This window comes from Xenopus laevis, chromosome 3S (assembly GCF_017654675.1).
Source record: "Xenopus laevis strain J_2021 chromosome 3S, Xenopus_laevis_v10.1, whole genome shotgun sequence".
Lineage (NCBI taxonomy): Eukaryota > Metazoa > Chordata > Amphibia > Anura > Pipidae > Xenopus > Xenopus laevis.
This window is the reverse complement of record NC_054376.1, coordinates 130,348,044-130,372,904: the sequence shown is the minus strand read 5'-3', so window position 1 is coordinate 130,372,904 and position 24,861 is coordinate 130,348,044. Positions and strand designations below refer to the sequence as shown.

General features: G+C 47.1%; 1 protein-coding gene across 3 annotated transcripts in view; it reads left to right on the top strand.

Annotated features, from left to right (window-relative positions):
* The window catches only part of camta2.S (calmodulin binding transcription activator 2 S homeolog), a 44,864-nt gene extending 20,577 nt beyond the window's left edge, over positions 1-24,287 (top strand). For 2 of the 3 annotated variants that reach the window (XM_041588984.1, XM_041588985.1), the window contains 19 exons: positions 857-928; positions 1,580-1,733; positions 4,140-4,280; positions 5,301-6,523; positions 6,644-6,770; positions 7,033-7,167; positions 13,990-14,117; positions 14,767-14,948; positions 15,119-15,197; positions 16,699-16,975; positions 17,114-17,406; positions 18,317-18,501; positions 18,605-18,760; positions 18,941-19,160; positions 19,298-19,369; positions 21,114-21,134; positions 21,392-21,567; positions 21,663-21,737; positions 22,947-24,287. In XM_041588984.1, coding sequence (XP_041444918.1) covers positions 857-928; positions 1,580-1,733; positions 4,140-4,280; positions 5,301-6,523; positions 6,644-6,770; positions 7,033-7,167; positions 13,990-14,117; positions 14,767-14,948; positions 15,119-15,197; positions 16,699-16,975; positions 17,114-17,406; positions 18,317-18,501; positions 18,605-18,760; positions 18,941-19,160; positions 19,298-19,369; positions 21,114-21,134; positions 21,392-21,567; positions 21,663-21,737; positions 22,947-23,004 — 3,774 coding nt within the window. In that variant the 3' untranslated portion in view covers positions 23,005-24,287. The remainder of the gene's footprint in view (positions 1-856; positions 929-1,579; positions 1,734-4,139; positions 4,281-5,300; positions 6,524-6,643; positions 6,771-7,032; positions 7,168-13,989; positions 14,118-14,766; positions 14,949-15,118; positions 15,198-16,698; positions 16,976-17,113; positions 17,407-18,316; positions 18,502-18,604; positions 18,761-18,940; positions 19,161-19,297; positions 19,370-21,113; positions 21,135-21,391; positions 21,568-21,662; positions 21,738-22,946) is intronic. The other variant, XM_041588986.1, reaches the window with a different exon arrangement.
* The last annotated feature ends 574 nt before the right edge of the window (positions 24,288-24,861 follow it).

Here is a 24,861-nt window from a genome sequence, read left to right as displayed (position 1 = left end):
TTATACAGAAACGGAGGCTCATGCCCTCTACCGAGAAAATGTGGCTTAAAATGGCCTATTTTATATAGTGAACTTATTGCACGAGGCTAAAGTTTGAGCTTGTCAATAGCAGCAATGATCCAGGACTTCAAACTTGTCACAGGGGGTCACCATCTTGGAAAGTGTCTGTGACACTCACATGCTCAGTGGGCTCTGATTGGCTGTTGAGAAGCTAAGCTTAGGGCTCGTCACTAATTATCCAGCAGAAAATGAGCTTCCCTGGCTGTAATATAAGCTGATGCTACAGGTTTGCTGATTATTCAATTCTGATGCTAATTGCACTGGTTTCTGTGCTGCCATGTAGTAATTATGTGTATTAATTACTAATCAGCCTTATATTGTGACATTTCTATTCTATGTGTACTGTATATTGTGAGTGGCTCCCTAAGCTCAGTAAGTGACAGCAGCACAGAGCATGTGAATCAGTGAATCAGCAGAAAAGAAGATGGGGAGCTACTGGGGCATCTTTGGAGACACAGATCTTTACTGCTAAAGGGCTGTGGTTGCCTTGGGCTGGTACAGAAGCACAAAACATCATGTACAACATTTCTAGCTACTTCTTTAGTTACGCTTTAGTTCTCCTTTAAAATGATTATAACCGGTATGGGAAAAGACTTTGGGTGTCATATTTGAAAAGCACTTTTATTACATAACTTTTTATAACTTGCCCTTTAAAAGAAAAGACCAGTGGGCCTTGGCCAATTGGTGTCACACAGTAGGTTACATGACTGACACCCGTGCTTGCCACCCAGCACCCATGACAGAGAAAGTGCAGTATTTGGCAGACGCTGGTAACAATATGTCTCTCTCCCTGCAGTGTTTGTATGGCTGTTACGTTCATTCTTCTATCGTCCCAACATTTCACCGCCGTTGCTACTGGCTTTTGCAGGTAAGTGTCTCTCTGGCACATTATCTCAGGTAACACAATGACACACACACACATATGTTCAGTCACTATGAAAACTGGGGCTCATTTATAAACACTGGACACATTTGCATTGCGTCTGGGCAGTAATCAATGTCAGCCAATCAAATGTGTGCTTTCATTGCTCTGCCTTCAGCTGTGGGTAACTTGCCATTATTATAAATAAGCCTCAGAGCGGCATTGCTGGCACCACTGGAAGGCTTAGGGGCTTGTGCTGTAACGGGCTCTCATGAGTCCCATGGCCATTGTGTGTTGTGGGTCTGGCTTTCACTTGGGAATTGTCACCCGTAAGCCTGTAGATCGGCCTAACAGGAAATTAGTGCAGAGCTGGTCATAGAATTTTAAAGAACAAAAAATGTTCATATCAAAAGGTGTGTAACTATTCCCCATATCTGCTTGTATATCCATGCAATGGTGCTAATGCATTGGAGTCTTCTTATGGAGTAGTAGTACCTGTATATGACCAGAAGGTGTCAGTGCTGTACCTACTGTGAATACACAGACCATTCTGTTTGAATATAAGGGCACAATGTGCCACACTGGGACTGCTTTCCACATGGGGAGCATTCAATATGAGGAGGGACCCGTTATGGTTGTTATTGCTTTCTCTTTCAGAATCCAGACATAGTTCTGGTTCATTATCTGAACGTTCCAGCCATCGAGGATTGTGGGAAGATCTGTGGCCCTATACTTTGTTCGACCAATAGTGATCGCAAGGAGTGGATGAAATGGAGCAAAGAGGAGCTGATTAGTCAACTTAAGCCTATGTGTAAGTCACAAGGAAGATATGAGTTTGTGTTCTAGACTGTTTCATAAGGAACCACTGCCAACTGGGGAGCCAGCCAAAGCCTAGCGCTAGCCAGTCTGAGAAGCCTCTGATGGGGGGAAGGTGTTCTTCCATGCCAGTCCTATTGAGGGCATACATGTGTCCATTCCATCAACCTAAATGCCATGTACTTTTATATCTCTCCCCTAGGGAAATTGGGCTGGGATTTGTTACATGAGAACTGAAAGGGAATTTGAGGAACGATGGTATTGTCATGGGAATAGGGGATATAGAGGTGTTGGGATAGATGTGAGGAACAAAGAAGTGTATTAAGATGGGATGGGAAGAGAGATTGGAATGGGGGTTATACAGGTTTTGGGATAAATGTGGGGAACAAAGAGGTGTATTTAGATGGGACTGGGAATATAGATTGGAATGGAGGGTGAAAAATTAGGAAACCTCTTGTGATTTGGTATTGATTAAAGGAACAGTTCAGTGTAAAAATAAAAACTGGGTAAATAAATAGTCTGTGCAAAATAAAAATTGTTTCTAATATAGTTAGTTAGCCAAAAATGTAATGTATAAAGGCTGGAGTGATTTTATATATAACATGTCAGTCAGACACTACTTCCTGCTTTTCAGCTCTCTTGGTTTACACTGACTGGTTACCCTGGTTACCAGGCAGTAACCAATCAGAGACTTGAGGGGAGGCACATGGGACATAACTGTTGCTTTTGAATCTGAGCTGAATGCTGAGGATCAATTACAAACTCACTGAACAGTTATGTCCCATGTGGCCCCCCTTCAAGTCCCTGACTAACTCAGAGTTAGAGAGCTGAAAAGCAGGAAGTTGGATTCTAGCTGTTTTATTAGACATCTGTTCACTCCAGCCTTTATACATTACATTTTTGGCTAACTAACTATATTAGATACATTTTTTATTTTGCACAGCCTATCTATTTACCCAGTTTTTATTTTCACACTGAACTATTCCTTTAAAGGTATTGCCATTTGCATGAGAGAAGAGGGGAAGAGTTAGTGAAGAGGAAACAGAGATAGGATGAGTAAAAGAAAAAAAACTGAGGGACAGGTGAGTGAAGGGAGAGGAGCCGAGGGACAGGGCAAGTGAAGGGAGAGGAGCCGAGGGACAGGTGAGTGAATGGAGAGGAGCTGAGGGACAGGTGAGTGAATGGAGAGGAGCTGAGGGACAGGTGAGTGAATGGAGAGGAGCTGAGGGACAGGTGAGTGAATGGAGAGGAGCCAAGGGACAGGTGAGTGAATGGAGAGGAGCCGAGGGACAGGTGAGTGAAGGGAGAGGAGCTGAGGGACAGGTGAGTGAAGGGAGAGGAGCTGAGGGACAGGTGAGTGAAGGGAGAGGAGCCGAGGGACAGGGCAAGTTAAGGGAGAGGAGCCGAGGGACAGGTGAGTGAATGGAGAGGAGCTGAGGGACAGGTGAGTGAATGGAGAGGAGCTGAGGGACAGGTGAGTGAATGGAGAGGAGCTGAGGGACAGGTGAGTGAATGGAGAGGAGCCAAGGGACAGGGCGAGTGAATGGAGAGGAGCCGAGGGACAGGTGAGTGAAGGGAGAGGAGCTGAGGGACAGGTGAGTGAAGGGAGAGGAGCCGAGGGACAGGGCAAGTGAAGGGAGAGGAGCCGAGGGACAGGTGAGTGAATGGAGAGGAGCCGAGGGACAGGTGAGTGAAGGGAGAGGAGCCGAGGGACAGGTGAGTGAAGGGAGAGGAGCCGAGGGACAGGTGAGTGAAGGGAGAGGAGCCGAGGGACAGGTGAGTGAAGGGAGAGGAGCCGAGGGACAGGTGAGTGAAGGGAGAGGAGCTGAGGGACAGGTGAGTGAAGGGAGAGGAGCTGAGGGACAGGTGAGTGAAGGGAGAAGAGTCGAGGGACAGGTGAGTGAATGGAGAGGAGCCGAGGGACAGGTGAGTGAAGGGAGAGGAGCCGAGGGACAGGTGAGTGAAGGGAGAGGAGCTGAGGGACAGGTGAGTGAAGGGAGAGGAGCCGAGGGACAGGTGAGTGAAGGGAGAGGAGCTGAGGGACAGGTGAGTGAATGGAGAGGAGCTGAGGGACAGGTGAGTGAAGGGAGAGGAGCTGAGGGACAGGTGAGTGAAGGGAGAGGAGCTGAGGGACAGGTGAGTGAAGGGAGAGGAGCTGAGGGACAGGTGAGTGAATGGAGAGGAGCCGAGGGACAGGTGAGTGAATGGAGAGGAGCTGAGGGACAGATGAGTGAAGGGAGAGGAGCTGAGGGACAAGTGAGTGAAGGGAGAGGAGCTGAGGGACAGGTGAGTGAGGGGAGAGGAGCTGAGGGACAAGTGAGTGAAGTAGAATGAAATGAGATGAGGGCAAGAGGAGTAGGTGACTGATAAGTAACTGTGAATGCTTTGCTTTTTGTTTCAGTTCACGGCATTAAATGGTCCTGCAGTAATGGGAATGGAATGAGCGAGTTCTCTATAGAACAACTGGTCCAACAGATCCTGGACACTCACCAGGCCAAACCCCTTCCTCGTACCCACACCTGTATGTGCAGCACCAGCCTGGGTCAGTACCAAATAATCCATTATTCCTTGGGTCATTACCAAATAATCCATGATTCCCTGTGTCATTACCAAATAATCCATTATTCCCTGGGTCAGTACCAAATAATCCATTATTCCCTGGGTCAGTACCAAATAATCCATGATTCCCTGGGTCAGTACCAAATAATCCATGATTCCCTGGGTCAGTACCAAATAATCCATTATTCCTTGGGTCATTACCAAATAATCCATGATTCCCTGTGTCATTACCAAATAATCCATTATTCCCTGGGTCAGTACCAAATAATCCATGATTCCCTGGGTCAGTACCAAATAATCCATTATTCCCTGGGTCAGTACCAAATAATCCATTATTCCCTGGGTCAGTACCAAATAATCCATTATTCCCTGGGTCAGTACCAAATAATCCATGATTCCCTGGGTCAGTACCAAATAAACCATGATTCACTGGGCCATTACCAAATAATCAATGATTCCCTGGGTCAGTATCAAATAATCCATGATTCCCTGGGTCAGTACCAAATAATACATTATTCCCTGGGTCAGTACCAAATTAACCATGATTCACTGGGCCATTACCAAATAATCAATGATTCCCTGGGTCAGTACCAAATAATCCATGATTCACTGGGCCATTACCAAATAATCAATGATTTCCTGGGTCAGTACCAAATAATCAATGATTCCCTGGGCCATTACCAAATAATCAATGATTCCCTGGGTCAGTACCAAATAATCAATGATTCCCCGGGTCAGTACCAAATAAACCATGATTCCCTGGGCCATTACCAAATAATCAATGATTTCCTGGATCAGTACCAAATCACTGGATCAGTACCAAATCACTGGGTAAATCACACTTAGTTCCTCTTTGTGTCAGAACCACAACTTGTGCTGTTTTTTATCTGGTGACAACTAAACACTCTCTCCACCTACTGTGTAATGTTTCTGGGCATCTTTTGTGTATGGCTGAAACTACAGTATCTTTCTCTTCACTTCTCTTTTTGCTCCTCCCCCATAGGGTCAACAGGAGGGGTTCCTCACAAATGTACCAGTACAAAGCACCGCATCATTTCCCCAAAGGTGGAGCCAAGGATGTGCCCATTGCCCGCTCTCACTGAGGTTCAGAATATTTCCTCCTCTGCTGAGCCAGACCAGGGTAAGGAAAGGAGAGTCACACCAAAGGGTTGTAGGACTCCTTCAGGCAATGACTCAAGCTCCTCCCATTCCTACTCTGAACTGCCAGATAGCACACAAGCCTCCCCACCTCTGACCCTCAGCAATGGATTCTATACAGACCAGGAACTAACTGGCGTCACCATTACAGCTGCACCTGGGGTGCCTGGCATTAGCGCAGTGTTAGTGATGACGGGGATAACGGAAAAGCCATTGGCATTAACACCCAGTCAGCAACTTGTACCATCGGGAAACCAGTCTAACTCTGCACCAGTTAGTGTGTCCCTGATACCTTCTCCTGTTGAGGGCCTCCTGCTGTCTTCTTCACAGAGTCTGGAGGTAGCAATGGAGGCTGCTCCAGGGAGCACTAGTGGTCCAATCACATTTGATCCTGACTCCTTCCTCAACAGTCCCAGAGAGGGGCAGACCTATGGGGGGGCATCAGGGACAGCAGAATTTAAGACTGATGAGACCTCAGAAGGAGGAGAAGCAGAAGGAGAAGCCCAAAAGGAAGGCTACATGGAGTCAGTGGAGCAGAAATCATTGGTTAAAGAGGAGAAGGCAAACATGCAGAAGGAGGTGCTAGTGGTGGAAGATCATGAGGAAGAGGAGAAGAGAAGTGGTTTGGAGGTGGAGATGGACACCAGGAAGGAGCAGGCTGAGTCCAGGCATGAGGAGGTTGCAGAAGCACCTGGTGATGGTCAGGAGGAGGACAAGCCAGAAGGAACCCATATGAGTGACCTTTACTCCATCATCCACAATGACCTGAGCTCATCTTCTGGAGCGTCCAGTGACCACATGGAATTGTCTGCAGAAAACTTCAACATCTCTTTCGACAGCCAATTCCCCGACCTCATCTCTGATCTGATGACTGAGGAGGCTCCTCCAGGAGACTATTATGGGCCTCCCCAGGCACAATCTTCCCCACAAGCCCAGTATGTACAGCAGCAGGTCCAGCCAATTGCAGCGAGTGCTTCAGTGGTGGGGACAGTCTACTCCGATGGGAGAGAGGAGACTCTAGGCCTTGTTGGGATCACAGACTTCTCTCCAGAATGGTCCTACCCCGAGGTGAGACTCTTTGCTTGATAAACCAATCAGTGTGCTCAGTGGCTGTAATCACATATACCTGTTATCTTGTGAGTGCCCCGCCTCCTACCTTATCATCTCCCTCTCTTCTCAATATATCAGGGGGGTGTTAAGATCCTGATCACAGGTCCCTGGTTAGAAAATACAGACTCTTATTCCTGTGTATTTGATCACCTGACTGTGCAGGCCTCTCTCATCCAATCAGGAGTCCTACGCTGCTACTGCCCAGGTAAGTGTGTTGCCGTCTGGTTACTGTGGGGGTGGGGAGCAGGATTCAGTGTTATACAGAGGAATGTGTTAATATGTATGCAATTCCTGGGAGGAGTTAGAGCTAGTTTATGAACACTGAGCACTAACCCATGGCAGCCAATCAAATGTTTGCTTTCATTGTTCTACATTCTCTTGCCAATTAGTTCCTATAGGTTACTGGCCAACTGGCCAGTGCTGGTTAGTCACAACATTATTTGTTATGTGTCAATTTGCACTTACAGCCCACGAGGCCGGCCTGGTCACACTGCAGGTCATACATCACCAGCAAGTTATCTCTCACTCTGTCGTCTTCGAGTATCGTGCCCGAAACTTCCTCACGCTACCCAGCACCCAGTTGGACTGGCTCTCACTCGATGGTAAGGCCCCGAATACGGGAATACCTATTCTGCCATAGTTTTATCTCTCTGTACAGACTATGAGCAAACTTAGGGGACTGTTCCTGCTGAATTGTGCTTAGTACAGGGAATACCTATGCTGCCATAGTTTTATGGGATCTCTCTGTACAGACTATGAGCAAACTTAGGGACTGTTCCTGCTGAATTGTGCTTAGTACAGGGGAATACCTATGTGCCATAGTTTTATGGGATCTCTCTGTACAGACTATGAGCAAACTTAGGGACTGTTCCTGCTGAATTGTGCTTAGTACAGAGAATACCTATGCTGCCATAGTTTTATGGGATCTCTCTGTACAGACTATGAGCAAACTTAGGGGACTGTTCCTGCTGAATTGTGCTTAGTACAGGGAATACCTATGCTGCCATAGTTTTATGGGATCTCTCTGTACAGACTATGAGCAAACTTAGGGACTGTTCCTGCTGAATTGTACTTAGTACAGGGAATACCTATGCTGCCATAGTTTTATGGGATCTCTCTGTACAGACTATGAGCAAACTTAGGGACTGTTCCTGCTGAATTGTGCTTAGTACAGGGAATACCTATGCTGCCATAGTTTTATGGGATCTCTCTGTACAGACTATGAGCAAATTTAGAGGCTGTTCCTGCTGAACTGTGCTTAGTACATGGAATGCCTATTCTGCCATAGTTTTATGGTATCTCTCTGTACAGACTATGAGCAAACTTAGGGGACTGTTCCTGCTGAATTGTGCTTAGTACAGAGGAATACCTATGCTGCCATAGTTTTATGGGATCTCTCTGTACAGACTATGAGCAAACTTAGGGGACTGTTCCTGCTGAATTGTGCTTACTACAGAGGAATACCTATGCTGCCATAGTTTTATGGGATCTCTCTGTACAGACTATGAGCAAACTTAGGGGACCGTTCCTGCTGAATTGTGCTTAGTACAGAGGAATACCTATGCTGCCATAGTTTTATGGGATCTCTCTGTACAGACTATGAGCAAACTTAGGGGACTGTTCCTGCTGAATTGTGCTTAGTACAGGGGAATACCTATGTACCATAGTTTTATGGGATCTCTCTGTACAGACTATGAGCAAACTTAGTGACTGTTCCTGCTGAATTGTGCTTAGTACAGGGAATACCTATGCTGCCATAGTTTTATGGGATCTCTCTGTACAGACTATGAGCAAACTTAGGGACTGTTCCTGCTGAATTGTGCTTAGTACAGGGAATACCTATGCTGCCATAGTTTTATGGGATCTCTCTGTACAGACTATGAGCAAACTTAGGGACTGTTCCTGCTGAATTGTGCTTAGTACAGGGAATACCTATGCTGCCATAGTTTTATGGGATCTCTCTGTACAGACTATGAGCAAACTTAGGGACTGTTCCTGCTGAATTGTGCTTAGTACAGGGAATACTTATGCTGCCATAGTTTTATGGGATCTCTCTGTACAGACTATGAGCAAACTTAGGGACTGTTCCTGCTGAATTGTGCTTAGTACAGGGGAATACCTATGCTGCCATAGTTTTATGGGATCTCTCTGTACAGACTATGAGCAAACTTAGGGACTGTTCCTGCTGAATTGTGCTTAGTACAGGGGAATACCTATGTACCATAGTTTTATGGGATCTCTCTGTACAGACTATGAGAAAACTTAGGGGACTGTTCCTGCTGAATTGTGCTTAGTACAGGGGAATACCTATGCTGTCATAGTTTTATGGGATCTCTCTGTTCATTAATCTCCACTCCCCTTGTAACAAGAATAATAAAGGCAAGAAGTGTCTCCCTACCCCACAGAGCTGACCATCTATGCATGTAACGGGCTGATATTGTGCCATGCTGATAAGTTTGCAGCAGTAGTTGAAGCATTGCACTTGCTACTGGATGAGAGGACGGCCCGGGAAGTTTTGTGTTAATTCCTTTTCCCTATTGTGACTCTCTCAGGAGCAGCATTTGTGGGGATGCAGAATTTTGGGGTGTTTTCCTCACCGCTGATGCAGATTTGTTCTGTTTGTTTGATGAGGGGATAAAGCAGGGCCTGGGGCTCTGAACAAGAAGCTATGGTGGCCCACTGCTTGTAGCCTAAGGGCAACTAGATTGTGCTGTAGCCTAGGACCTCACAGGACATGTGACAGTCAGAGATGTGTGACAGTTGTATTACTGTGGGAATCATGCCACACACGTTGCTCAGTCTCTGGGAGTATGTGCTACAGTGAGACCCCAGGACCCTTACTCACCAGCTGCCTGTGGCTTTGTATTGGGCAGGAAGGGGTGTCAGGGACCTCCTGTTCTATTTCTGTCCCCCGTCTTTCAGCGCCGGGCAGCAACATGAATCCCACGAGGGACTATTTTACTCACTATGGAAGGACACGGTGACGCCAGCCACATGCTTGTCATACCCAGCGCTGCGTGACTCAGCCACAGAACTGACAGCTCTCTAGCAACTGGCATCAGCTTACACTCACCCCCCCCCCCCCCGCCGGAGGGGCAATTTTGGGGCTGTTTATAGAAAGTCCTAAGTGCCCTCTCTCTGTCACAGCCTATAGGACTTTAACCCCACAGCTGCTGGGAAGCTGTTGTTGACTGCCTGTCTCTCCTTGGATTATGGGACATTAACCCCACAGCAGCTGGGAGACTCTTGTTGGCTGCCTGTCTCCTAGTATTATGGGACTTTAACCCCACAGCTGCTGGGAAGCTGTTGTTGACTGCCTGTCTCTCTTTGTATTATTTGACTTTAACCACAGAGTTGCTGGGAGGCTCTTGCTGACTGCCTGTCTCTCCTTAGATTATGGGACTTTAACCCCACAGCTGCTGGGAAGCTGTTGTTGGCTGCCTGTCTCTCCTTGTATTATTTGACTTTAACCACAGAGTTGCTGGGAGGCTCTTGCTCACTGCCTGTCTCTCCTTGGATTATGGGACTTTAACCCCACAGCTGCTGGGAAGCTCTTGTTGGCTGCCTGTCTCTCCTTGGATTATTTGACTTTAACCACAGAGTTGCTGGGAGGCTCTTGTTGACTATCTGTCTCTCCTTGGATTAAGGGACTTTAATCCCAGAGCTGCTTGTTGACTGCCTCTCTCTCCTTGGATTATGGCACATTAACAGTAGAGGTGCTGGGGATCTCCTGACTGCACCCCGTCCTGCAGGGAATGGGACCTGATTAGCTGCAGTGCTTTTAGTGATGGCTTTTTGCTTTTTGTAAAAAAATGAATAGTAACCCCTAATCTCCTGAAGATGGTCTGTCAAGTGGAAACTCAACAAAGGAATTAACCCTAAATCTGCTAGAATACTTCTCCCTGAAACCTTTACCCCAGAGAAGCTGCATTGCTGCTCTTTTTGTTTGTTGTGCTAAAGGGAGAGGGACCCATAGCACCCGCCTGTTTATTAGAGACAGAGGAAGTGTCTCATGGCTCCTTGTGTCACCCTGCAAGAGGAGGGGCAAACTGTCTGTATCACCCTGCAGGAGGAGGGGCAAACTATATCACCCTGCAGGAGGAGGGGCAAACTGTATCACCCTGCAGGAGGAGGGGCAAACTGTCTGTATCACCCTGCAGGAGGAGGGGCAAACTATATCACCCTGCAGGAGGAGGGGCAAACTGTATCACCCTGCAGGAGGAGGGGCAAACTATATCACCCTGCAGGAGGAGGGGCAAACTGTCTGTATCACCCTGCAGGAGGATGGGCAAACTGTCTGTATCACCCTGCAGGAGGAGGGGCAAACTGTCTGTATCACCCTGCAGGAGGAGGGGCAAACTGTCTGTATCACCCTGCAGGAGGAGGGGCAAACTATATCACCCTGCAGGAGGAGGGGCAAACTATATCACCCTGCAGGAGGAGGGGCAAACTGTGTCACCCTGCAGGGGGAGGGGCAAACTGTCAGTATAATGCCAGTCGGAGGGTATTCAGTGATATATGGTGCAGGTACAGGCTCCGCCCACTGCGTTACACTGCTCCTATCAATAATGAGTTGTACATGAGCCGTATGTACTGTATAGAATTCTGAACAAGGTGAGGGTCTGGCTAAACTTCTCAATCTCAGTAAAACACTGTGTGAAAACTTAATCAATTGAGTTTAATCAATTGAGTAGCAATGAAAGCAGATCTTACTGCTAAGTGTTTTTTATTTTACACAGCATGTTTCAGGTTATCAAGTGTAAAGGATACAAGCCTTTAAAGGTGTATACAGGAAGTGAGGTCATGTGAGATAGCGGTGTCATATACCATAGTGTATCATCTCTAAAATGAGTCCCATGCTTATATTAGTGCAGTTAGAAGGGATATGTTCATAGTAGTAAAACATTTGAAAAAAGTCCAGAAATACACATGGCATTGTCAGTGAGTGTGCTAGGGATAAAGTCACAAAGTGGCATTGTCAGTGAGTGAGATAAAGCCAGTAAGTGTCAGTGAGTGTAAGTGAGATAAAGTCAGTAAGTGTCAGTGAGTGTGAGTGTGTGCCAGGGATAAAGCCAGTAAGTGTCAGTGAGTGTAAGTGAGATAAAGTCAGTAAGTGTCAGTGAGTGTGTGCCAGGGATAAAGCCAGTAAGTGTCAGTGAGTGTGAGTGTGCCAGGGATAAAGTCAGTAAGTGAGTGTGCCAGGGATAAAGTCAGTAAGTGAGTGTGCCAGGGATAAAGTCAGTAAGTGAGTGTGCCAGGGATAAAGTCAGTAAGTGAGTGTGCCAGGGATAAAGCCAGTAAGTGTCAGTGAGTGTGAGTGTGCCAGGGATAAAGTCAGTAAGTGAGTGTGCCAGGGATAAAGTCAGTAAGTGAGTGTGCCAGGGATAAAGTCAGTAAGTGAGTGTGCCAGGGATAAAGTCAGTAAGTGAGTGTGCCAGGGATAAAGTCAGTAAGTGTCAGTGAGTGTGCCAGGGATAAAGTCATTAAGTGAGTGTGAGTGTGCCAGGGATAAAGTCAGTAAGTGAGTGTGCCAGGGATAAAGCGGTGGCATTGTCAGTGACAGGGGACAATTGAGTGGTGCATCTGTTGCTTCACCTCCCCTAATCTCATGTGATTAAATGATTGGGTTGAATGAGGTGGGAGGGAGAGGTACTTAATGGGGGGCATGTTGGGCTCAGGGCACAGAAGCCATTAGACTGGGCAGTGCCAGGCCGGATCCTATACTGGTTCTGAGAGGTGCCAGCTGGGGGTACGTTGCACATTGTCTATTGGGCTCATAGCTGATAATGTTACTGCAGCACAAATCCATTCCATGCTCAGAACTACTGCTGCTCCTGGCTCACTTGTATTTGCCCAGCCTTTAATGAGCTCTCACTGGGGGGGGGGAGGCTATTTTAGTAGCACAGGATTATTGGACACAAGTGGGTTTGGGCTGTAGGAAGAGACACTCTGTGATCCTCACACACCATCCACACTCAGTGTCCCGGCCACTGCACCAGAGCATGCTGGGAAAAGGAACAACACTGTGCGAGTGCGGGACATGAAGGTAGGCTGCAGGGAAATAGGGCTATTAGACTAGTGCAATTGTGTGTAAGTATTGTATGAGTACTCATTGCTCTCACTGAGTCTTATATAATCCTATAGGCATGTGTCTGTGCCACTTCTCAAGCCTGGGGCCACCAAGGGGCTCTTTTCTCTTCTGGAGCAAATGTGAACTGGGACTGCACCTCTTGTATTAATCTGTATATATATATATTTGTGCCACAGCTATACTGTATGTAATGATACTATACTATGATACGGGCAGGGTGACCCCCCAATGTTTCTATATATCTGTAACCTTGTTATGAGCTAAGGGGGCCCAGTCTGAAGGTCAGTTAGGGGGAGATTTGGGGTAAGTGCTTATTTGTACCCTGGGTACCCCTGGAACTATAGCAGGGTGACACCCCAATGTTTCTATATATCTGTAACCTTGTAATGAGCTAAGGGGGCCCAGTCTGAAGGTCAGTTAGGGGGAGATTTGGGGTGAGTGCTTATTTGTACCCTGGGTACCCCTGGAACTACAGCAGGGGGACACTCCAATGTTTCTATATATCTGTAACCTTGTTATAAGCTAAGGGGGTCGAGTCTGAAGGCCAGTTAGGGGGAGATTTGGGGTGAGTGCTTATTTGTACCCTGGGTACCCCTGGAACTACAGCAGGGGGACACTCCAATGTTTCTATATATCTGTAACCTTGTTATAAGCTAAGGGGGCCGAGTCTGAAGGCCAGTTAGGGGGAGATTTGGGGTGATTGCTTATCTGTGCCCTGGGTACCCCTGAAACTATAGTAGGGTGACACCCCAATGTTTCTATATATCTGTAACCTTGTTATGAGCTAAGGGGGCCCAGTCTGAAGGTCAGTTAGGGGGAGATTTGGGGTGAGTGCTTATTTGTCCCCTGTGTACCCCTGGAACTTTATAGGGGGTACAGGAGAGAGCAATTATCACATATAATTAGAGAGGTAGTGGATTGTCGTAGGTATAAAGTTACAGATACAGTATATAAGTATAATGATGATGGTATGTGCTCATATATATATTGTGCTCTTTTTCTTCCAACCTTTTCTCTCTCCCCATTATTTATCTTTTGGATGGTGTCCTGTCCTTACCCCTCCTTTATCTCTCTTTCTCTTCCATTTTTTCTTTCCCACGTGTTGCCACGTGTGTTACCACTTCTTTTTCTCCCACTCTCTTGCCCCGTGTCTGAATGTCTCCCTCACTTTCCCCCCTTCTGTCTCTCCATTATTTCCCTTCCTCTCTCTGTGCTCTTCTCTGGAATTATTTTATCTGCTCTTTTACTGGCCTGTTGCCTCACTTTATCCCTCTCCCTGTTTTTCCTTCCCACCGTGTCTGTCTCATTTGTCCCTTACACGTGTCTCTTGCAGACAATCAGTTTAGGATGTCTATCCTGGAGCGCTTGGAACAGATGGAGAGGAGAATGGCCGATATGAGTTCTGGGCAGACCCAGCACCACCAGACTCCTTCTGGCCCACGGGGAGGAGAGAGCACCCAGGTCAGTGGTCTTTCTTACATGTTGCTTCCATACTTTGGGGCTCAACCTCTCACAGGGATGATTGAAAGGACACAGTAAATGTTTGGATGTTGCCAGTTATGGGGTGTGTTTGTAGCCTCATTATGGGCAGCCAGGCATGCGATTGGCTGCAGTAGGGAGGCTTAATGCCAGTGAGTGTAACAGACATCCAATTCTCCTGCATGCAGCTGTCTGTGCCCTTGCCCATATGCCATGCACAGCCCTTGTCCTGTATGTGTGAGCCACCCCCAGCCTAGAGAATTCCAGATAAAGGAGGGGAAGCTCCATCTCTTTCCATTGCACGTCATGTCACATTTGCTAAGTGGATTATTTGCTTCTTAAGTTACCAACAAAATGTTCCACACATTGGCGGTTATCCTGAAGGAGCCAGAGAAGTCTCATGCTATTGCCCTTGTGCAATCAGGGTGTGGGGGTATCTGTGCCATCATTTCCATGGTACAGGCCTTGTTGTGCCCAGCATACCTGTGTGTGTTACGCATTGCCTTTTGCTTCATTTGGGTCATTTCCATAGGCTTATGGGGAAATGTTACATCTCTCATAGGGATTGAATGGACGTAGGTATTTACCCTTGGGGTGATGAGTGGGAGCTAAAAACATTTCTCTTTTTCAGATGTCAAGTGCCGATTCCTTTGAGGCTCGATTAGTGGCAGTGTGTGAGAAAATGATGTCACAGAGCTGCTGGGTGACATCAGACCTTCTAACACACGAGATGAGTTACCGAGGCATGACTCTGCTCCACCTCGCAGCTGCTCAGGGATACGCCCAGCTCATACACACCCTGATACAGTGGAGGTGAGTGGGGTTACAAGGGAAAGTGCTTCAGTGGGTCAATAAGGCAGTGGAGGGTAAATAGGTGCAGAGGGGCAGTGACATCAGGAGTGGAGGGGACTGCTTCAAGCAAGAACAGCATTTGTTATCCATCTTTTTTTAAGCTGCTGCTTGTTTTTCCCATTCTCCTGCAGGAACCTTCATTCCCAAAGTCTGGCAGTGGAATTGGAGGTTGACCCTCTGAATGTGGATCACTTCTCCTGTACCCCTCTGGTAAGGCAACCTATTCCTGCTGCTTCTCCACTGTAACCTGTCTGTTCTCTCAGTGCTTCTGCACATTCTTCTTTCTTTTCTTTTCTTCTCTCCTTTCCTTCTCCCCACTGTGCTACATTCACCTTTCCTTCCTTCTCTCCACTCTGCTACATTCTCCTTTCCTTCCTTCTCTCCACTCCGCTACATTCTCCTTTCCTTCCTTCTCTCCACTCCGCTACATTCTCCTTTCCTTCCTTCTCTCCACTCCGCTACATTCTCCTTTCCTTCCTTCTGTCCACTCCGCTACATTCTCCTTTCCTTCCTTCTCTCCACTGTGCTACATTCTCCTTTCCTTCCTTCTCTCCACTGTGCTACATTCTCCTTTCCTTCCTTCTCTCCACTGTGCTACATTCTCCTTTCCTTCTATTTCCCCACTGTGCTACATTCACCTTTCCTTCCTTCTCCCCACTGTGCTGCATTCTCCTTTCCTTCCTTCTCTCCACTGTGCTGCATTCTCCTTTCCTTCCTTCTCCCCACTGTGCTGCATTCTCCTTTCCTTCCTTCTCTCCACTCCGCTACATTCACCTTTCCTTCCTTCTCCCCACTGTGCTGCATTCTCCTTTCCTTCCTTCTCCCCACTGTGCTACATTCTTCTTTCCTTCCTTCTCCCCACTGTGCTGCATTCTCCTTTCCTTCCTTCTCTCCACTCCGCTGCATTCTCCTTTCCTTCCTTCTCTCCACTCCGCTACATTCACCTTTCCTTCCTTCTCCCCACTGTGCTGCATTCTCCTTTCCTTCCTTCTCTCCACTCCGCTGCATTCTCCTTTCCTTCCTTCTCTCCACTCCGCTGCATTCTCCTTTCCTTCCTTCTCTCCACTCCGCTACATTCTCCTTTCCTTCCTTCTCTCCACTGTGCTGCATTCTCCTTTCCTTCCTTCTCTCCACTGTGCTACATTCACCTTTCCTTCCTTCTCCCCACTGTGCTACATTCTCCTTTCCTTCCTTCTCTCCACTCCGCTACATTCTCCTTTCCTTCCTTCTCTCCACTCCGCTACATTCTCCTTTCCTTCCTTCTCTCCACTGTGCTACATTCACCTTTCCTTCCTTCTCCCCACTGTGCTGCATTCTCCTTTCCTTCCTTCTCTCCACTGTGCTACATTCACCTTTCCTTCCTTCTCCCCACTGTGCTGCATTCTCCTTTCCTTCCTTCTCTCCACTCCGCTACATTCTCCTTTCCTTCCTTCTCTCCACTCCGCTACATTCTCCTTTCCTTCCTTCTCTCCACTGTGCTACATTCACCTTTCCTTCCTTCTCTCCACTGTGCTGCATTCTCCTTTCCTTCCTTCTCTCCACTCTGCTACATTCACCTTTCCTTCCTTCTCTCCACTCTGCTACATTCACCTTTCTTTCCTTCTCTCCACTGTGCTGCATTCTCCTTTCCTTCATTCTCTATTACAACTACACAGTACTGTATATCAATATATCATTCTTTCTGACCCCTCTCACTTGGTACATTTGGCAGATGTGGGCTTGCGCTCTGGGTCACACTGAAGCTGCCAGTCTCTTGTTCCGCTGGGACTGTCGGGCTCTTTCCATCCCAGACTCCTTGGGTCGCTTTCCATTGGGTGTTGCCCGATACAGAGGCCATACCAAACTGGCTGCCACCCTGGAGGAGATGCAGAGAACGGAGCCCTTCCACAGTAACAACACAAGCCTACAGGCAAGCAGCTGGCACCCACTCACTGGCAACCAGGAGCCCAGCATGGGACTGTCACCCCTCTCTACCAGTGCTGATACAGGTAATGGCACTGCCCACAGCATGGCACACTTATACACACACAGAACGAGCTCTGGGTCTGTTACTCTCCTTATGGGGTGAAAGGACGACACAGACAAAATGAAGGACCAATGATAAACAGTGTTCCCTCCTCCCTCAGGGCTCAGCAGTCTCCCATCTCCATCGGAAGTGTCAGACGGTTCCGTGTCTGTAACCTCTGCCTATTCCAGTAGTTCTGCTCTGCGAGACTCTCCTGACTGCAGCCCAGAGAGTAGCCAGGACACCCCTGCGGAGACTTCCCCAAGCTCTCGAATTCTCACCTCCTCCTGGGACCCTGAAGATGCAGGAGGGACCGCTTTGTACCTGGACTCTCCTGGGGCTGGCGATAACTTTGAGGAGTCACATGATCTCTTGGGATACACAGAGGATACTGAGAACCAGGGTTACTTGCAGGTGCTGCACTCCAAAATACTTACACCATTGCTTCTGAGTTCTTAAGTTTACAATGTTTCAGCTGCCTGTTTGTTAATGCTGTTGACCCTAGCAACCAGGCACTAGCTATTTCAAGGTGGTTTTGGGGTGAGTGCTTATTTATGCCTTGGGTACCCCTGGAAAATTAGCAGGATGACACCCCAATATTTCTATATATCTATAATATATATATATAGAGAGGCCTGAAGGTCAGTTAGGGGGAGATTTGGGGTGAATGCTTATTTGTACCCTGGGTACCCCTGGAACTATATCAGGGTGACACCCCAATGTTTCTATATATCTGTAACCTTGTTATGTGCTAAGGGGGCCCAGTCTGAAGGTCAGTTAGGGGGAGATTTGGGGTGAGTGCTTATTTGTACCCTGGGTACCCCTGGAACTATAGCAGGGTGACACCCCAATGTTTCTATATATCTGTAACCTTGTTATGTGCTAAGGGGACCTTGACTGAATGATGTGCAGTTGCTTAACCTCTCAATTGAATTAAATCAGGGGTGCCCAAAAGGTAGATGGGGATCAGTAGACCTTTAGCTGGTGATCAGTAGATCTCAAGTCACTGTCAACAAACAGCTTGTCTATATCACCCTCCTATTTCATGCTTTTCATTCACATATTTATTATGTTAAGGTTACATAAGAAATAGTTGTTTGTTAAATATAGAAATATACATTTTCTCTATTAACATTTTTATTAATCAATATTGAAGTCATATTTTTCATGGAACCGAATGCTAACGATGCCTTTATGGATGTAGATCATAATGGGACATAATCATTAAAAGTAGTCCTCGTATTTCTAAAGTACACATCAGGACACTCCTGATTTGAAAAATAACCTATGTATCATACTGACACTGTCTCTGGCACATTACTAGGTGGACATGGTGACTCTGGCAGAGCAGATTATTGAGGCCACTCCAGATCGGATAAAACAGGAGGACTTCACTGCGTCGGATTCTGTTGCACTAAGGGAAAGGTCTGGCAACCTGAGTAAGACTATGACTTGGCTCGCCAGTTACCTAGAGACTGCAGATCAGATGCCCGGCCTGCCTCCACATGGGTGAGTGTTTGTGAATAGGCATTGCTGCAGTGTAACTAATTCTGTGTGTGAATGGTGTATTAGTGTGTGTGTTGCTTGTGAATTCACAATGTTCTGTTCCCAGGGAGGGGATGAGAGCTGCACGTGCCTTGGCTCGATTTGCTCAGATGAGTCCGAGAGATGAAGGATCAAGTCATTTGCCCCCAAGTGAAATGTACAGTCAGTGGAGCAAGAGAGGCAACAGGCGCTCCTCTGAGCCTTTACGGGTTAAAATATCAAGGTGAATAATATTCCGTGTTGTACACAACAGATGTACAATATATGATACCAGCAATACGGCCTTCCCTAAGATGTGGCGGGTTTTCAGCAGGTGCAGGGTTACTGTAGGCCCATCATGTAATGTCTCAATGAAGTCCATGGAGTTTGTCAGTAAATAAAGTGTCATTTTCACCTTTCTCAGGTCTGAAACTCCCCTGTCCCGCTCCACTCCGTCTCCCTTGGGAGAAATCCCATTTGAGAGGTTTGATCCCCCGGGTGCAGCTCGCTGGTCAGAGTTCCTCAGTGCCTCAAGCAGTGGCAGAATGGAGAGTGAATTTGCTCTTCTCACCCTGTCGGACCACGAGCAGCGAGAGTTATATGAGGCAGCCCGAGTCATTCAGACGGCGTTCCGTAAGTACAAGGTAAGTGTGTCCCACAGAATCCAACTGAGGGGACTGACACATTCTGGCACTTTACTCACTGGTCACTGATACTCTGGTGCTATGACTCCAGAACATTAGCAACTAGTGCTGATAATCTGTCATTTTGTATTTCACAGGGCCGGCGCTTAAAAGAACAGCAGGATCTGGCTGCAGCCGTCATACAGCGCTGCTATAGGAAGTACAAACAGGTAGCGCTGCTTTGTCTGTCGTCACTAAATTCTTCTATGGGCGTAAAACCCAGACAAGATATTTAACTAATGTGCTCTGTTATAAAGATAGAATCTCAGCTGCCATAAAGCAGGACAGGACTGCTGCTTACAATGGGGATCAGATAGGATCTGTGCAGCCACTGGGACAGAATGTTCTGTTATACAGATAGAATCTCAGCTGCCATAAAGCAGGACAGGACTGCTGCTTACAATGGGGATCAGATAGGATCTGTGCAGCCACTGGGACAGAATGTTCTGTTACACAGATAGCTAGAATCTCAGCTGCCATAAAGCAGGACAGGACTGCTGCTTACAATGGGGATCAGATAGGATCTGTGCAGCCACTGGGACAGAATGTTCTGTTATACAGATAGCTAGAATCTCAGCTGCCATAAAGCAGGACAGGACTGCTGCTTACAATGGGGATCAGACAGGATCTGTGCAGCCACTGGGACAGAATGTTCTGTTATACAGATAGCTAGAATCTCAGCTGCCATAAAGCAGGACAGGACTGCTGCTTACAATGGGGATCAGATAGGATCTGTGCAGCCACTGGGACAGAATGTTCTGTTATACAGATAGAATCTCAGCTGCCATAAAGCAGGACAGGACTGCTGCTTACAATGGGGATCAGATAGGATCTGTGCAGCCACTGGGACAGAATGTTCTGTTATACAGATAGCTAGAATCTCAGCTGCCATAAAGCAGGACAGGGCTGTGCAGCCACTGGGACAGAATGTTCTGTTATACAGATAGAATCTCAGCTGCCATAAAGCAGGACAGGACTGCTGCTTACAATGGGGATCAGATAGGATCTGTGCAGCCACTGGGACAGAATGTTCTGTTATACAGATAGAATCTCAGCTGCCATAAAGCAGGACAGGACTGCTGCTTACAATGGGGATCAGATAGGATCTGTGCAGCCACTGGGACAGAATGTTCTGTTATACAGATAGCTAGAATCTCAGCTGCCATAAAGCAGGACAGGACTGCTGCTTACAATGGGGATCAGACAGGATCTGTGCAGCCACTGGGACAGAATGTTCTGTTATACAGATAGCTAGAATCTCAGCTGCCATAAAGCAGGACAGGACTGCTGCTTACAATGGGGATCAGATAGGATCTGTGCAGCCACTGGGACAGAATGTTCTGTTACACAGATAGCTAGAATCTCAGCTGCCATAAAGCAGGACAGGACTGCTGCTTACAATGGGGATCAGATAGGATCTGTGCAGCCACTGGGACAGAATGTTCTGTTATACAGATAGCTAGAATCTCAGCTGCCATAAAGCAGGACAGGACTGCTGCTTACAATGGGGATCAGATAGGATCTGTGCAGCCACTGGGACAGAATGTTCTGTTATACAGATAGCTAGAATCTCAGCTGCCATAAAGCAGGACAGGACTGCTGCTTACAATGGGGATCAGATAGGATCTGTGCAGCCACTGGGACAGAATGTTCTGTTATACAGATAGAATCTCAGCTGCCATAAAGCAGGACAGGACTGCTGCTTACAATGGGGATCAGATAGGATCTGTGCAGCCACTGGGACAGAATGTTCTGTTATACAGATAGCTAGAATCTCAGCTGCCATAAAGCAGGACAGGACTGTGCAGCCACTGGGACAGAAGACTCTGGGGGTATGTGCTGCTGTGAGTGTAGGGGAGGGATTGGGTTTTGGCCTCACACATTAATTAACCCAAACTGATCTTTTTTTACAAGCTGACTTGGATTGCTCTGAAGGTAATTGTCATATAAACCTGTTTAACTCCCTGTGCTCCCCTAATGCCTCACCCTGAAAATAGTTCTGCTCTCTCACCCAATCTCTGGCATGTGGCAGTTGCACAGATCAGTGGGTGAGAAGTCGCTATTTGCCAGTTTCATTGGTCAGGAATGGCCTGTGTATGACAAATATGGAGGTGACTGGGCACAATATGAGGATAAATGGGGGAGAGTTTATTTGGCTTTCCTTATAACACTGATTACCCATCATCCCTCAGTATGCCCTGTACAAGAAGATGACACAGGCAGCCATATTAATCCAGTCCAAGTTCCGCAGTTACTATGAGCAGAAGCGTTTCCAGCAGAGTCGTCGGGCAGCCGTCCTGATCCAGCAGTGTTACAGGAGCTACAGAGAGGGGGCACGGGGGGGCACTGCCCTGCAACACTGCATTAAGTATGAGCATGTCTGCTTTACTACTCATTCCCTGACTACTCATTCTATGTAGTATGGCAGCTCCCTGTCTCTTACTAATCTCCACTGTTCTACAGGGGATCCTTCCTGACCAAGAAGCAAGATCAGGCTGCCCGAAAAATCATGCGCTTCCTCCGCCGCTGCCGCCTCAGGTGCGTATATACGGGGGGGGGGGTGGACATACGAGGGGCCACTATTGAGTGGGGCAGGCAGGACATCTGTAAGAGACCTGGAGCCAACGTGGGGTGAGTCAGGAACATAGCATAGTAAATAGGGTTGCCACCTTTTCCTAAATGTATTACCAGCTCGTGGGGGGCGGGAACTAAAAGGGGCAGGACATGACATCAAAGGGGCGGGCTATGATGCAAAAGGGGGCAGGACCGCAGTGCGGGGATTTCACAACGGATTTCAGTTAAGTTTTACAGGGGATTGGGGGCAGGCCGAGGGGTCTTTTTGAAGGGTATTACAAATTTACCGGCAGCTTCATTGCCAGTAAATTTGTAATACCGGCTAGGTGGCAACCCTAGCAAACAGTGTATGAGACCCCATCCTTTAGTACAACAACCCCCTCTGTACTGCAGTGCACCCTGCTGTTTTACACACACCACGCAGGGAAAGGGCCTGTAATTAACCTCACAGAAACACTAATATATATATATATGGGCAGTTAGTGGGAACGTACTATGTTAGGGACGACTTTGCACTGATCAAGTTCTTTTCTCCTTTCTCTTTATCCCTCTATATCTCTCTATACTCCTTAACCACCAACTCTTCATCCCTGCCCTGCATCTCATCCCTTGCACCCACCCTTTCACACTCTTTCCAATTGTATACTTTCTGTTACCTCCCCCCCCAACCACTGTTTCCTTCCTCCCACCCTTTCCTTCCTGTCACCCTCTCTTTCCTCCCACCCTTTCCTTGCCCTTCTTTATTTCCCCCTATCCTTTCCTTGCCCTTCTTTATTTCCCCCTACCCTTTCCTTGTCCTTCTTCCTCCCATCCTTTCCTTGCCCTTTTTTTCCTCCCACCCTTTCCTTGTCCTTTATTTCCTCCCACCCTTTCCTTGCCCTTATTTATTTCTTCCCACCCTCTTCTTTCTAATCCTTCCTTCCACACCTCTGTTCTCTCACCTTACTCCTACACCTTCCCTCCTCCATTTGTCCCACCTATTCGTACTCACCTCTCTTCCACTCATTATGCCTTTTTTTTTGTACCCCTGCACCCATTTCCTTACTGCATTTTGGTCCTTCTATAACCTTTCTCCTCCCTCCATTTTCCTTTCTCCCTCTCACCAATTCCTCCCTTCCTTAAACACCTTTTCTTTCTTTCCGCCTCTTTCCCCGGCCCTTGTGGGATGTGCAGGATGAAGGAGATGAAGCAGACCCAGGAGTGTTTACAGACAAGGGGACTGACCAAATGACTTTGTTCTCATTGAATTCTCCTGTACCTGTACCTGTGTATCAGTTGTGTCGCTCACTGCCCTTCCTCAGGCTGCACACACCTCTTCTATAGGGACTGGTCTACGAGCCACACCCTGTGCCACTGCAGTGTGTGTGTGTGTGTGTGTGTGTTGGGGGTACAGTGACTGTACTGTATGCAGGGCTAACTGTGTGACACTGGGACTTCAGATCAAACCACTTCATGCAGTGTGACTACAGATATGGAGAGAGATATATATATATAATTGTGTATAAATCTGTATATATGTATGCATGTATATATGTTCTGCATGTATGTCCATGAGTATGTGATTCACATACATGCGCTTGTGTACATCACTACTTATAACTGCCCATGTATTATATATATTATATAATATGTGTGTGTGTGTGTGATTGGTTGCCTATGTACAGTGTGCAGTTGTACAGGGAAAGGTGTTGGTGTGTGTGTGACTGTGTGAGGCGCAGGTATGTGAATGTATGACTCTGTGTGTGAGTCTCTTTTATTTATTTATTTATTTATTTCACCTGTCTCATTTCATGCACTTTGTTACTCCTCCCCATATAGATATTTATATATTTGTGGCTTTTGTACCGACGTTCCCATGAGAACCTTTTACATGCAAATCCGTTGTGTTTTATATTGGGTTTTTTTCTACTACTTACTGGGAATATCCCCTAATTGTGATTGGCTGGTGAGTGTGAGGGTTCATGCTGGGATGAGCTGCAGGAGAATGGATGGAAGCTGTGCGGGTGGGTGTATACACTGGATATCTGGGGGGTAGGAGCCATGGCAAGTATTGGGGTACAGAGTATGATCAGTGTGCAATATAGGGGATATATATATTATCTGTATATAAGGAAGCTGAAACATTGTTAATCACTGAGCGATGTATATATACAAGACTATATGAAGAGATGACACATACAGTATATATATAGAGAGAGAGAGAATTCTATCCCCATGCCTTTTCCCGGTTCTGGTCACATGATGTGTATGGCCGCCATATACAGTAACTGTATTATTTATGTATGTCAGGTCCCTTTATCTGTATGACCCCCCCCCCCCCCGGGATTCCTTACTTGGGGAAATCACTAGAATTGGACTGACAGGGAACACAGGGCACTGATCCTCCTTCCGTTGGCTGAAAAGTGACACCCAGCTCTCCAACTGCCAGCTGGGCCAACCACCCAATGTGTCGGAGCAGAGATCTGCGTGCCCTACACTATTGCCTATGGATACAAAGGGTTAAATATAAAAACAGTAAATTGTAAATATCTGGGGGGAAATTTTTTTATATTGTAAAGATATAACGAGGCACAAAGCATTTCTAAGGGGGCTGCATTGTCTTCTGTGCATGGGAGGGGGGATTTGTATATATTGTGTATATGTGTATATGTGTGTGTGTGTATATATATATATATATATATATATATATATATATGTATATATATATATATATATATATATATATATATATATAATTTTTTTTTTTTTCTATTTGCTGCTCCTGGAGCAGCAAATAGACTCTCTCTCCCCCCCAGTCCCCTGCACACAGAGCAGCCAATAAACTCTCTCCCCAACTCCTGGCAGAAGCAGCCAATAAACTCTCTCCCCTCAGTCCCAGCTCACGGAGCAGCCAATAAACTCTCTTGGGAGTCTCTGCCGGGAGTTGGGGAGAGAGTTTATTGGCTGCTCTGTGTGGTGCAGGGACTGGGGGGCGGAGAGAGTCTATTGGCTGCTCCAGGAGTAGGGACTGGGGAGAGAGTGTATTGGCTGCTCCGTGTGCCGGGACTGAGGGGAGAGAGTGTATTGGCTGCTCCGTGTGCCGGGACTG